At 46.7% G+C, this 14,420-nt stretch overlaps 1 protein-coding gene across 1 annotated transcript in view; it reads right to left on the minus strand.

Moving 5' to 3' along the window:
- LOC135902591 (E3 ubiquitin-protein ligase CCNB1IP1-like) overlaps positions 1-14,420 on the minus strand; it is a 30,096-nt gene that overhangs the window by 14,671 nt on the left and 1,005 nt on the right. Inside the window, exons 2-5 of the mRNA XM_065432779.2 lie at positions 14,340-14,394; positions 4,284-4,367; positions 2,555-2,570; positions 2,161-2,220 (exon numbers count right to left, since the gene is read on the minus strand). Coding sequence (XP_065288851.2) covers positions 2,161-2,220; positions 2,555-2,570; positions 4,284-4,346 — 139 coding nt within the window. The 5' untranslated portion in view covers positions 4,347-4,367; positions 14,340-14,394. The remainder of the gene's footprint in view (positions 1-2,160; positions 2,221-2,554; positions 2,571-4,283; positions 4,368-14,339; positions 14,395-14,420) is intronic.

Here is a 14,420-nt window from a genome sequence, read left to right on the forward strand (position 1 = left end):
GTGTCCTCTGGACGTATTATGTAACGGTTCTTTTTCTTTTAGTTTTCCATCATTTCCAGTCGTTGCGACGGGTGGTAAGAAACAATAGAATTGAAAACAATGATAATAATCACCACATAATGCAGCCCTTGTCAGTTGCATTCTTTTGCTTCTAGTCACGTACAGCCGTACATTTCCGCGGCTTCTGCTCGCGCTCACCAAAAATTATAATTTTCTTGCATGTACCCGATCATCCACCGAATATCAGATCAATTAATTCAATGTTTACAAATAAGAAGCAAGAAAGCGCCAAAATTTAAAACCGACTTTCTACGTGATGACACGGAGAAACCTCCAGCGCGACGTAACATTATGTATACAAGTTTTTCACATCACATGCGCGAAAGAGAGACGAGAAGGAGCGCCTAGTGAGGGCGGATGCAAACGGATGGCGGATGGCCTCCGATATCTAAACGCAAACGGGCAATCTCGACGGCCATAGAGATGGCCACCAAACGTGAAAGACACAAAAAGAGAAACGTTATATCGTGTTCTTCTTCGATCTGGTTTTCCTATTGTGCCATGCTATAGTACGGCTTTCACGATGAACTTCCGCTAACTTGCTTACTTTCGCTGTCATCAAAAGAAGTACCATCATACTTCGGCCCGTGCTTCTGCGTTAAACACAAAATCTAGATGTTTCTTGCAGCACTGTGTTTCGCAAGTAGACGGCACCTCTTTTGCAGCAAGATTTCTGCTCAGCGAACGCTATCTAACACGGTCGCCATAAGTTAATAACGCGTACGAAAGGTTAACAGTTACCGCTTAAAAAAATCACAAAAATCACATATGCATTCCATATTATAAGCATTCACATATTAGCTTCCCCACATTGCAGTTACGTAATGGGGCAAAACGTACACAAAGTAGTGCGGTGAAGCATACACAATGTATTGCGGTGAAGGAAACAGAATTTGCACAAGGCGTAAGTGTGAACATCGTGTCATTATTACAGCGACGCTGTATGTGGCTAGCCTATTCGTCCTTCCTTCCGTTCATCCGTCCGTACGTCTATCGCCTGTACGCCGAAAACTTCCCTGGCGCAACCCCATGCGGATGCACGAAAAAAAAAAAGAAAGAAAGAGAGGCGTGCGATTGGCTGCGTCAGTACTGACGTCGTTGCTCTCTGTCGCAGCCGAGCGCACAGCAGTTTCTTTCCAGCCCTGAAATGGGTAGGCCCCGCGTCATACGTACTCCTGAGGAGCAGGCAGCTTTCAATCAGCAACGCCACGAGCATAACCGGGAACGAGCTCGTCTACGCCATGCCGATGCTGCAGCCCGGGCACAAGAGTACGCTCATGCCGCCGAGTGCAAGTAGGAACTGCGTACCGGGGATCCGGCAGCCAACCAAGCCGTCGTTTAAGGAACAGTCAGGATTAACCCAGTGATAAACACTGGGGCCGCACGTTTCAGCTTCGCTGGTTAGCCATCTGTAGGGAATGGTTGGGCGGTGATTTTTATTTCGTATACTTTGGCGGCACCTCCAGGACACCGAAGGGGCGACGGGTACGCGGAAGCTGGAACCCGGACTCGTCTGTGGGTTGAGGCATTGCCTAGGCCTCCGCCTGCCAAGGGTGTATAAAATCGACTGTCGATTTACGCGGACGGCCGATCTTGTTTGAAAACACGTACCCTCGGCACGATCTGGCCTCGGCGGCAACCACCCACTGACCATCCTGGTTAAAGCTTTGATCACCCCGCTGCCCCTTGGGTGCCCTGAAGATACCTCGCAGCCCGCTTTGATATAATCACCTGCTCTTCCCAGGCCTCCCTTCCAAGTATTATTTTTGTTTTCACCTGCTAAATTATTTCACCACAATACATCTCGGTATTGCGATGAAGCTTACTAAATACGTTGGTTTGGTAAGCTTCCTTCGTGCCTGCTTCTTGCCTTCGCGCTTGAAGTCTCACGCATTAAGTATAGTAGTTACCAAAGCACATCAACCATTATGTAATGCATATGAGACTCTTGCCGAAAGCACAAAGAAAAGCCGTGAAGTTGAAGAAGGGACCTCTTTAGGGCCATCCAAGCTAACGCAACAAGTCAGTAAAGATGCCATTGTCCAAGGCACAATTCTGCTACAGCGTTCTATACATTCACAGTTCGCCGGAAAAACTTACACGCCGGGCAGACGGGGCGAGCGGCCAGCTCCCGCGAAGCGTCTTCCTCGCAAAAGACATCTGCGTGCGTCGTCAGCTGCTAAGGAGGCAAAGGCAACATTTGTTCCGGCGAATGATGGACAGTATTTGCGATTTCGGCTAAACGTAGCTGTTGAGTAGGAAATTCATATCTGAGAAATGACAAAATGTGCAGACAAGATGGCAGTGTCTTTACTCAACCTTGTTCTTCTTGGCAACAAGCAAGCAACACAGCAAGCAACACACAACAAGCAAGTGAACTTGCCTAACCACTCAGCACTCGGCTGTGTTTACCGCTCCTGTGAGCATTCACACGGCCACTATGTGGAGCTTCTAATGAAATTTCACTTTCTAAAGGCAGCACAAGAAAGGATACGAGAGCAGGAAGTGACCTGAAAAGCAACAGGAGACCAGGTTATCATCTTGAGAAAAATAACACAAAGAAAAAGACATTTAAATTCTGCATCGCATAAAAAGCGTAGTTTCAGGATAATGCGAATATAGAGCAGCATTCGTGCAAAATATTAAGCTTGAAATACAAGCAGATAGGTCACAGAAGTCTCGCGAAAATAGGCATTTCGGGTACCAGGACTGAAAAGGGACGGGAAAAAAGGAGAAAAATTATGCGTGGCTCTGCTATCGCAAACACCAGAGACCAGTGGAGCTGGGGGAAGGCCAGTAAAGCATTGCCAAACCGTACACTTGTCTACTTTTTGCTGGACTTCTCCCAGCTTCACCGGTGTCTGGTGTTTGCGAAAGCAGAGCCACCCATAATTTTTTTTCCACTGCAAGAAAGAGGACCGCCGAAGCCAGCGCGCAGGTTTTTATCGGAGAGCAATGACGTCGCACCACCTGTGTCCCCGCCGCGCCGCTCGTTCTCCCTCGCTAGACTCCACCTACCCTCGCCACGTCGCTATACTGCGCAATGCTATTCTTATACTCTGCTTTTATTCTCTCTCAGCTCTCTTTCCCCCAGCTCGGCGAAGCTGCGAACGTCAGGAGAAACCCAGCAAGGTTCTAACAGCTTCACTGTAAAAGACGCAACCATTACCGCTCGCAGGCAAAGAGAGAGTATTCTACTTCGTTGCTGGTGTAAATTTTCGGCAGCGGTGAATCGTGACACAATTACGCCGCTGTGAAAAGTAGACCAGAAGCAAAAACGAGTACGCCTGGTTACTGCAATATTAGCTCCGTGTTTGTCCGATTGAGCTCTGTGCCTCCAGGTGACCGCACCGCTTCGGTCGCTCACGTTTACGCATCGCGCCCCACCCGGTAAAACGCCCACTCCGCCTGTGTTTACCGGAATACCGGACAAACTGAAGCTCTCTACCATAGTGGCGCCTCGGCATGAACAATAGCTCAAGCTCTTTCATCCACTTGCCACCGCTGGTCGGCGGAAACGTGTATGGAGGGGCTTTAAGACTAGTCAATGCATCATAATCGTCGAGATTTGGCGGCGCTGGTGACCCGATGAAAATCTCGAAAATCTCGAAAAGTCACCCTCTTCGACATGTTTCTCATCACGCCCAGAATAGAACACGCCTTCGAAGAGAAGCGCGGAGTTGCATTCTTAGTTCGTTGGCCATGTTTGTTGTTGCTGTTGTCGTCGTCATCGTCATCGTCGTCGTCATCGTTTTTGTTGTTGTTTAAAGGGGCAGCCACCCTTGCAAGAGAGAGAGAGAAAGCGATAGAAAGGAAGCAAAGGCATGGAGGTCAACCAAATGCTAGTCTGCGGTTTCCTACCCGCACGTATAGGTTACGTGAAAATAAACTTTAGAAAGAAGGGAGGAGAGGGAAAGAAAGAGAAAGAGAAGAAAAAGAACTTGACGATTGGATCACTGAGTGCGAAGGCAGTTCGGGGCAAAGGAGATGAGGTACCTATAGGCTTTCTCGCTCGTCTAAGCATACGCTCTCACGCCGGAGTGATTACGTAAGGAGCAGTCCCAAATTAAAATAAAAAGTAAGAAAGCAGCAAGAGGTGGTACAGTCGATGGTTATACTAGATCTACATTCTTATTTTTTTAAAATCAAATGCCAAATAAATAAAGGATAAATAAAGGTTCTACGAAGGGTGTCGAATGCTTGCAAGAAAGCATTATACAAACCCAAGCAACCGTGGTCAGTTTCTTTCGGCATTTGGCCAGGTTGCACGTGAGTGCATTCGCCATGCGATTATCAGCGTAGCTTTCCTGCGTAGGAAACAAAGAAAAAACAAAAATAAACTGCAATAAGGTATGCGACCAGGCTAGTTTGTGCTATCCATGATGTTTGATAACATAGACAAAGCACGGAGAAAGAGGCGACAATTAAAATGAAGGCAAGCGCTGTGGACAATTTGTTGAAAGAGGAAAAGACAACGGTGACACCAGAACGCTGGCCAAACTTCTTAATCGATGCGGAGCACGGTGAATGTGCGGGATTACCGCCACTTTCCGTCTTGGCGAGTCCCATACATTAGTGACGGTTTCGCGCACACCCTGCACGATCTTTAATTATTTTCTGAAGCAATGTTTTCACTATCGATATCACAGTTATATGGGGTACGTCGCGTCCTGAAGTCTGGACACTTGCGCATCAAAGCTCTTCTGAACTGTATGACTGCAGAAGTTGATTAAGGCGTTCCAAAAACACGTGTTCGCGATTACCTTTCTGATGAGTTTATTGTGGGATGACCTGAAAGGTAAAAGTGGCATTTTTGGCTCGTGGTGCATAGCACCAGCAGACATTAACGGTTGAGAGCGTTAGCTTCAGATCTAGAAACTGGATAGCATATTCTACCGGAAGCCCATGACTGGGTGCCAAAGGGTGAAGGCATTCATTGAATATAGTTAATGTCTGATGAACACAAGAGCAGAAAAGTAATTCGTCAGTGTCTAGTAAAATTAAAAAATCATCAACATATCTGAAAGCTTTCAAAATTCGCGAATCTGGGAGCTTAGGAACAATAATCTTATCGGGGTGTGTTAGGACAGCGCGCTTGTCTTCGTTTGTCGCCTCTTTCGCCGTCCTTTGTCTACCTTAGCGCTGTCAAACATATGAATCAGCAAAAAATGATAAGCCGCGTTTATTAACAAGAATGTCTCGCATGTAAATCTCGTTGTGCAAGCATTCGTGCAATCAGCACGCATGCTCCCAGCGTGACCAAATCCAGCGCTTTATACCAGGTGTTTCACGAAATCCGTTCGAAATTCCTTAAAAATAGAGAAGATGAGATGAATGATTATCTCTATATTGCATTTACGACGGAGTCATACATTTGAAAATGACTCAATGTAGTAATTAAGCAAGTAATTATGCAAAGTAGACTTATGAAACTTTTTGACCGAAAGAACCATGCGATTGATACCTATGGAAGACTTGAAGCGCACCATCCGAGATCGTAATCGTTTCTAAAAATGCGAGAAGTTGACACTATTAGTGTTTGCGGCGTCATGATTTCGACCAAATGGGTATACCGGTACGTGCCAGAGTAGCAGGAAATGAATGGGCAGACTGCGAGCTACGAGCAGCCCTTACACGACAATCCGTGCCGCACACAAATTATATACCACGCCCATCTTCACCCATCTATACTAAATCCATCGGCCAATCTGCGCTTCGCAGAGCAAGAGAGTAAACGGAATTGCAATGGCGATGTTTATTTCCCGGATGTGCTGAGGCAGCTACCACGAGGAACTCAGGTACTAGTGAGAAGGATGACCACATATATACAATGATGTCACCCTACAAGAGAGATATCTTTTTGATGACGAGCTAAACGAAGGAATGTGCGCGCAACATGCCAGCAAGAAGCCATTAGAAGACATGTGATGTGGGATTGTTCTAGATACACAAGGTACGCCTAATACACCAGCGCATCATGTACGGTATAGCTCGAGATATCAAGCTAGCCAGGCTGAATGATTGGATTCGACCTCGAAACATCAATCAGGACTATCTTTCGCATAAGTGGCTGACTTGACGAATCCGTCGACGGACCAGGCCGCCGTCTCCTGGGGAACCGGCCATCACCACACGAAAAACCAAGGTCCCCGTATATAGGGGGCTTCCACACACCGCTAATGCTTAAGAAAATCGGGCCTTTTCTTTCTTTCTTTTTTTAAAAATAGAGACGTTACAAATCGAAAATGCACAGAAAAGTGAAACTGAACAGCCAAAGAGCGCAACTGTGACGCCCATAGTAGACGCCCACGGGTGAACTGATTGTGTCTCACTGGTGGACGATCGTCAAGCGAGCACCCTTTCCAAGCGGCAATCTCGGGCGCTTCATGGTCGCCCGAAAGTGAGCCCCCCCCCCCACCCCCCCACCCCCAAGCAGTCATGGGCGTCACAGTGGCAATTTTCGACTGTTCACTTTCTCTTTTCTGCGTGTAATTGTCAGGAAATCAACACGCTGCAAAAAATTACCAGCTTCAACTATTTGCATTTCTGGAAACGGTTACGAGCTCCTCGGATGGCAAGCTTCTAGTCTTCTGTTGGCATCAGTCGCATGGCTCTTTTGGCTAACAGTTAGTTAGTCTAACTTACATAATTACTTGTTCATTTACCACACAGAGCGAATTTCAAATGTATGACTCCATGATAAAAGTGTCACAAAAGTGCGCATAATCAAAGCGCAAGCCGCGTATCACCCAAGCCAGCTGAAGAGTACGTCGGCCACGCGACAGCTTCGACAGAGGGAGAGCGCGCATACGCCGCCGACAAGCGACGCGATCAATGGAGACTAGAAGCTTCGACAAGATACGCGAAATATACGGTCTCGAGAGAGAGAGAGAGGGCGTGCGCCGACACGCCGTATCAGACCTCGACACGCGGTGAGCAGAGCGAGAGGAGGAAGGCGACCGCCCGAGCGTGCGCCAACGGATGACTCGCCACGAAAACGTTTCAGTGGCCACGGCCGAAAACGCGGGAAATGTTTAAAAGATTCCCAGGCTTTGTTCATGTTATGGGAGCAAGACTCCATCAGAAAGTTCGAGAAACGCCGGCAAATGAGATAAAAGCGCCGTGTTGGAATCAGGGGGAATCAGACCGCGCCGGTGAAGAGCTGTGACCTGTAGACCGACCGTCTTCAGAAGAACGGGATTCCCTGACAAGCTAACCAACGAATCCCTCGGGCGTCTGCATTTCCGGAAGTCCCTTCTTCGAGATTTGCCTCAAGTTACATCGAGGACGTCTGGCTCAAGACCAGCACGGGTGAATACGAGTGGACACTTGGTATTCCTATTCATTCTGTACTGCACGTGTCGAACTCTTAGTGCTTAATTGTCGTTAACTATTTTCCAGAATTTTGTTAACACCCATCTGAATTGCATTGGGATATATCTAGCCGAAGTGTGCATGTGCGTCACGAAATGAAATCGTGTCACGAAATGAAATGAAATCTTACATTGCTGTCCTTCCACTGCGATGACACGCATAACAGTACATAACAAAAGTATTTCAACATCCGTCTATTTTCATTTTGTAGCTAGTGCGCGGCGGCATCACGACTATTTGAGAACTACGAGGCGTTCAAGGCCAACTGCAACGAAATTTCACTTGGGCCAAATTGGCTATAAACGCCTAGGGTACGCTCTCAATGCAATATTGGCAGAGCCGCAGGACCGGTAATTGCCTAATTTTGTTATTAGCAGCTATTAAATAGCGCCTATGCAGACGACGCGTACACCTCGCGGCAAAGCAGTAGTGATGCAGATATGGCGAATATGGCGAATTGAAGAACCGTACGCAACTGTTGATCTCCCAGTTGCGCCATGTTGCGCCTAGGCAGTCATTGCTCGCTCATCATTTGCGAGTGGACGGGCATCTCTCTAGGCGTGTGTTCTCCCTCTTGCGCTCGTGATTTGAGCTGCTACAAGAATGCCGATCAGTTGCGCAGCCGCCGGGGGCTCGAATATGTACTCAAGCACGAGCAATGGCTGTGCAGTACACAAAAACCGCCGAGTAGAGGAAGGTCGAACACATCTTTCTTGTACCAACTTTCAGAGCGAAAGCGTGCACCACGGCGCAGCAGGCAAGTGCGACGCGGACCAGGCAACGCGCACAAAGCGTGTAAACTGCAGTTAATGAAGCTGCACAAGCTACATTTCAACAGCACAGTCCATTACCCACGAATGTTTGCTTGGTAAACGCTTTCTAGGAGTGACTATTGTGCTGCGATGGTGCATGAAAACCGAAGGTAACGTTCAACAGTAAATTGTATTCAAGGGCGATATTCTCGAGCGATCATTTCCGGTAGTGTATCATCTTCAAGATATTTCGTGCATCTCTGCATCGGGCGTGTCGAAGTATTGACGAACGAAATCCTTTTTAGACACACGTCAGAAACGAGCAGAAACCGAATGCTGCATTTTTCACGAAGAACGCAACGCGGAGTCCATGGTGTAGATGCGGCGGCAAGCCATGCAGGAATGCAATGCCGCCAGAGTGAAATGGGCGAAGCTTTATCATGGCTGCAGCCCAGCCTGTCTGGCCGTGAGTTTACGCTCTATATAGTTCACGCACACTTAGCACCCAGCCCCTCTATCCCGGTCGTGCCAAGCCTCAGCTACTTATCATCCTTTACTACAGATGGCGGTAATTGTCTGATCGGTCGACGAGTCCGGCGCTTCCAGCGTGCCAGGCAGCGGCAGGTGAAGTCGGATACGTCATGCCGGAGGCGCTAAGATGATCGCCGCGCAACTGCGGGTCACGTTTAAAGCGCAAGACAAAATTGTAGTGCACTGTAAAATAATTTACACCCTTAAAAGTGAAAAATGGTGTAAATGTGTCTATGACTCACACCCTGCGGGTGTCAGTTATACAAAAAACATCCTAAGGGTGTGAGCTATAGACACATTTACACCCTTTTTCGCTTTTAACGGTGTAAGTTATTTTACAGTGCAGTTGTTGCCGCAGCGCTAGCGGACAAGTGCGAGGCGAGCGTGCGCCTCTTTGTCGAAGGCGCAAACGCAACACACTTCGGTGAACCCGAAGAGCATGCTGCTGGTCAGCCAAGCTAGCGCGTGAGACACGCTGTTCCGGCGGGTGCGGCGAGCGATAGGACATGTTCTATACTCCCACGCAAGCCACACTAGTATGTAAAGCGTCCAAATTTCGCCGATGTAGCGTAACTGCGCCACGCCTGGGTCGCGTCCGCGTTAAGCCGGTCTATATACCGCAGCTTTAGCTTGATCACCCCAATGCGCTCTTCGAGCGGAGGCAGAACGCATCGAGGCCCTGCCACAGACCTGCTGTTGAACGAAAAGAACCAGATAGAGAAAATAGGCTGGGCTCGCATTAAAAGAACATTGCGGGTGCGCAACAGCGTTGTCAGAGCGCACGAAGCAGCTAGCAAACTATATACTAATTCTGAGGTTCAGACATGTGAGACTGTTCGCTGATAAACCGGAACGGAAAGCAAGCAAGGAAAGCAGGCGGCATGGGCGGTGGTTCTCCACATGCTTCACTGTACTTCACTTCCGCCGAGTAATAATGGCGGCGTCTTTCTTTTTTCAATTTCGGGATGAAGAACGACGATTTTTACGAGCTCTTTGTGACGGATTTACTTGTATTTCAAGCGTAAGATTTTGCACAGAACATAGGCGGAAAGTTTTCATTTTTCCGGGGATGGGGGGCTACCAGCTTTCCGAACCCCCTATATATAGGTCACCTGTCGGAGAATATGAGAATCTACAAGTCCTCATAGTAGGAGACACTTCAGTTTCACAGCTTGAGTCCTCTCCTACAACCAAGAATCTGGCATCTCGCGGTGGTGTAATCTTCCTTCGTGTAATTGCCATATACTACTACTGCGTCGCTTTTCCGGCGAAACTGCAGCCTCTCTGATTGAAAGCAACTGAACTGCATGCCTGTCGCAAACTCGAAGAGACAGCGCATCACCTTGATAATGGTACGGGAGGAGCACCAACAGCAGATTTCGCGTTTCGCAGCTATACATTCCTCTCATTTCTAGGACACACATATTATCCGTCTCTCAAGGCCAACTGATCGCATTGATAACAAAAGCTCCTTGATAACGCGCCCGAAGGGCCGTACTGACTATGCACGAAACGCGAAAAGCAATGGAATAGGCATGGAATGTTTCAAAATCCCGGCTATGCTATAGCACCGCAGAGTGCGCGCGCAGCTGAATTTCGCGCCAAAAACTTGCTTTCGCGCCAGAAACCAAATTAAAGTGACGGTTTTATTTTTCATGAAAGTGCATGCGTGCTGCAAAAACAGGTTCTTGTCAAAAAATAAAAGCGAAACAACAAATCTAGAGGCGACCCACAGCTAGAGAAAAGGCCAAACCGATGCGTTCAAGAAAGTAAATATAACACTTATAAATGAGCCGAATTGGCAATCGGGATTCCTGCACAAACAGTTAAAATAAAACATCAGATTTCAGTTTGCCCTTATTATCTATGAATTGAAAACTAGCTGCTGCGTAGAGGACGTGTTCGAATAATAATAATAATATAATATTTGGGGTTTTACGTGCCAAAACCACTTTCTGATTATGAGGCACGCCGTAGTGGAGGACTCCGGAAATTTTTGACCACCTGGGGTTCTTTAACGTGCACCTAAATCTAAGTACACGGGTGTTTTCGCATTTCGCCCCCATCGAAATGCGGCCGCCGTGGCCGGGATTCGATCCCGCGACCTCGTGCTCAGCAGCCCAACACCATAGCCACTGAGCAACCACGGCGGGTATGTGTTCGAATAGGTCTTCTGCAGCCACGCAGTACTAAGTTCGCTTTATCACATCTTCAGTGGCTTTCTTGGTGACCGACGCTCGAAGTCTAGGGCAGGCATCCGCTATCCTTGCCTTGAGCTAATCTGACGTCTGTCTTGATCATGTAAGCAAGATATTTCACATGACGCCAAAGAAAGAAATCGAGAGGAGAGATGTCAGCTGACTTAGCCGGCCAATTTACAGGCCCGTGCCTTCCAATCTATTGCGCATAAAAATTCGGATCGAGCCAGTTGCGTGCTCGGCTACTGCTGTGTGCGGATGCCCCATCTTGCTGATGCCACAGAAGTGGAAGACGCGACAGCGGGACTTCGATGAGAAACTCATCAACAACTCCTTCAAGGAGTCAGTCCACGTAACGCTGTCCAGTCAGTGTGTGATCGAAGAAGATGGGTCTAATTATAGCACCGGCATAAATTCCGCACCACACATTGAACGACCACTGATACTTGTGCCGATTGCGCTTTACCCAGTGTGGATTGGAGACACTTGAATATTATCAGAAAGTGGTTTTGGCACGTAAAACCCCATAATTGAAAAAAAAAACACTTGAATATTGTGCATTATGCAAATTTACCTGGGCGTTTCTGCGAAAATTGGCTTCATTTGTGCACATGATGTTGCTCAAAAAGTCCGGTGACGCACCCGCACAAATCTAGGCGATTCTACAGGTCCCTATCTTCCAAGCATTGGTGCTGGTTAAGGTGATACGAGTGAAAGGCCGTCATTTAGAATCCTCCAAACTGATAACTTGGAAATTAGTACCTGGGCGGCTACGTTCCGCACGCTAGGGAAAGGGTTTGAGGCCATAAATGGTAGAAAATTCGTACGTAGGCTATAGGTCTCAAAGATGGCATCTTTCGCCGCTCTTTCTTAATGGTGCCAGTTCGTCTCAGGTTTTCGTAATTTCTGATGATAGCCGATGCGTTTGGTATATATATATATATATATATATATATATATATATATATATATATATATATATATATATATATATATATATATATATATATATATATATATATATATATATATATATATATATATATATATATATATATATATATATATATATATATTTGCGTCCTTCATCTTGTTGCCATTTGCACATCCCAAGGCAAGGGCCATGTTTTCCTTCTGCTCATTAGAGAAAGACATGGCGACTGGGATGAACCAAAACGCACCTTTAAACATCTGCACTGACGTTGTCAATTCGCTTTTGTGATGACAGGTTTTGTGGCGAAAAACAAAAGAAGAAACAACATCCATGCACTTTATCCACGCTAAGACAACAGCTTTCACAGCTTGTTTCCAAATAACATCAAACGGGACGGGTTAATTCGGCCGGAGCGCGGCAGATAAGGCCCTAGCGCGATCACGACGTTTCTTCGTTATTTCCTTTATTTTGTTCTAACTCAGAGGGAGCCTGTTCGAGGGCGCTGCTTTATGATGCGGGTGGGAGCGCAGACACGTGGCATTCTCCATATTTCGCAGGGTTTATTTATCAATCGTAAAAAGTTAGTACACAATTAGAATGTCGCTGAAACTGCCACAGTTAGATGTCCCTTGGCTGCCCTACTAATGCCTCACTGACACTTCGATAATTAGGATAGTACGTCTCGAAACAGATAATTAATTACAATGGCCTAATTAAATCTCAGTAACAAAAAAAATTACTGGCAGCTACTCCACTGCACTGGAAACAATATGCACTAGATTTTCGCCGAGTAAAGCATTGCTCTTTCCTCTCTAAAACTTGGTGAATGATATTTAATTGGGACGCCCTATATATATTTATGACATTTGCACACAAGTGACGATGTTTTTATCCCTAAAGAATGTTGTAAATTATTAGATTTCTTTTTTAATGAGTCGTTAGCATTGCTTACTGGAAAGAGAAGCAATACTGAGACACACAACATTCACGCGCATTTCACACGCCGTTGATAAACAATTCTGCCGAAGGGGTTAGTGAAGTCTATAGGTTTTTTCCAGGGTCAAAAAAGCACGCAAAGCAATTTAAAGTGAGGTGAACATACAGCAACAAATTCATTCTCTAGGCACAGGCTATCCATACCATTAGAAATAATTGTTAATTGGCTACCTCCTCCTCTTTCAAAGGTATAAAAGTTGTCCTGTGTATATATTTAAACATATATAGGTGTATGTGTATAGTGTTTACAGTGTAAATGTAAAAGAGTGTTGAAGTGAGGAAATACGGATGAGGCAGCCGCCGCTGGTGCTTCTAATGCGCTTGTCCTCCTAGCCAGGATTTGCAGAAATAAAACGAAAGTGTGAATTAAAAGCCATGCACGTCTGCGCCAACAATAATGCAGTAAGCTACTAGCCACAATATAATTTTAACTGAAAAGGTCGAGGCAAGTCAAAAGAAACCTCAAATGATGAGAGTGAAAAAGCTCTAGTAATGACACTTGAGGTGTGTGTGTGTGGGGGGGGGTGAGGGGGCGTAGGCTTCAGCATCATCGGGGCAGGGGCTCCCCCCCCCCCCCTATAGTCGACGCCTATGGCACAGAGGCTACTGCATGTCTGAATAAATTATCTGAAACTAGGCTTTCTACGTGGTTGAAAATTTCCTTACAGTCGGCCTTTCAGTGGCATTCAGCGCATGCAGTGATCGGACACCATCTTTCGCTTCAATCCTTAACCTGGATTGGCTGTTTCTCGGTCTGGCCGCTAGGTAGCGAGCATTTACTTGGAGTCGCGAATTAGGTCTATGGGTGACGCGGCCGCAAAAAGGAACTATTTAACATTGGGGGCGCTCTCAAGAGGCGCAGTAGCTCCGTCTGGCCGAAGTTGTGAAGTGTATCCCACACAATCGACCTTTTCGATTATTCGTGTCTGACAGTACCGGGCTGTTCGAGAGAATGCACATGCAACGCTCACTGGCTGAAAGCGCCGCCTCGGGCAGTCTGGGACTGTCAGGGACGAATAATTGAAGAGGCACAATGACGACCGATATGCAGGAATGAATGGTAGCCGAAAACGCGTAGCACAGTGTTGTCGGTATCACGGTCAGCATTATGCAAATCGTGATTCAAGTTCCCATTTCTAACCCTAACTCTGTCTCATATGCGCTATCGATATATTGCGGAACATGTCTTTACCACGTTCGCAGTATTTGCTTTGCGACTTATTCTATTTTGGATTTCTAACAAATACGCCCATTTTCGTAAGCAGCTTAGTTGCATTGGCGCATTTCCCTGCCAGAGCAATTCTTTGTGGAAACTTTCAACGTGTGCTTTCGGTGAAGGTACACATAGCAACCTCCCACAATGCCGAAGAGCAAGCTGGGCAGAATGGCTTACCAAACATCACCAATTAACAGTATGACAAGGGCTCTGGAGTGACTGAACGAACAAAAAAAGAAAGAGACAGAGGGGACAAGGAAAAAAAAAAAACTATTTACCGAATGGTCTGCCGGTTTCCGACTCGCTTTGGACAGTGCAGCGTTCCTGCAGAAACTACAAAATGAAAACTGGAAAAGCTG

The sequence above is a fragment of the Dermacentor albipictus genome, chromosome 3 (assembly GCF_038994185.2).
Source record: "Dermacentor albipictus isolate Rhodes 1998 colony chromosome 3, USDA_Dalb.pri_finalv2, whole genome shotgun sequence".
NCBI classification, from domain to species: domain Eukaryota; kingdom Metazoa; phylum Arthropoda; class Arachnida; order Ixodida; family Ixodidae; genus Dermacentor; species Dermacentor albipictus.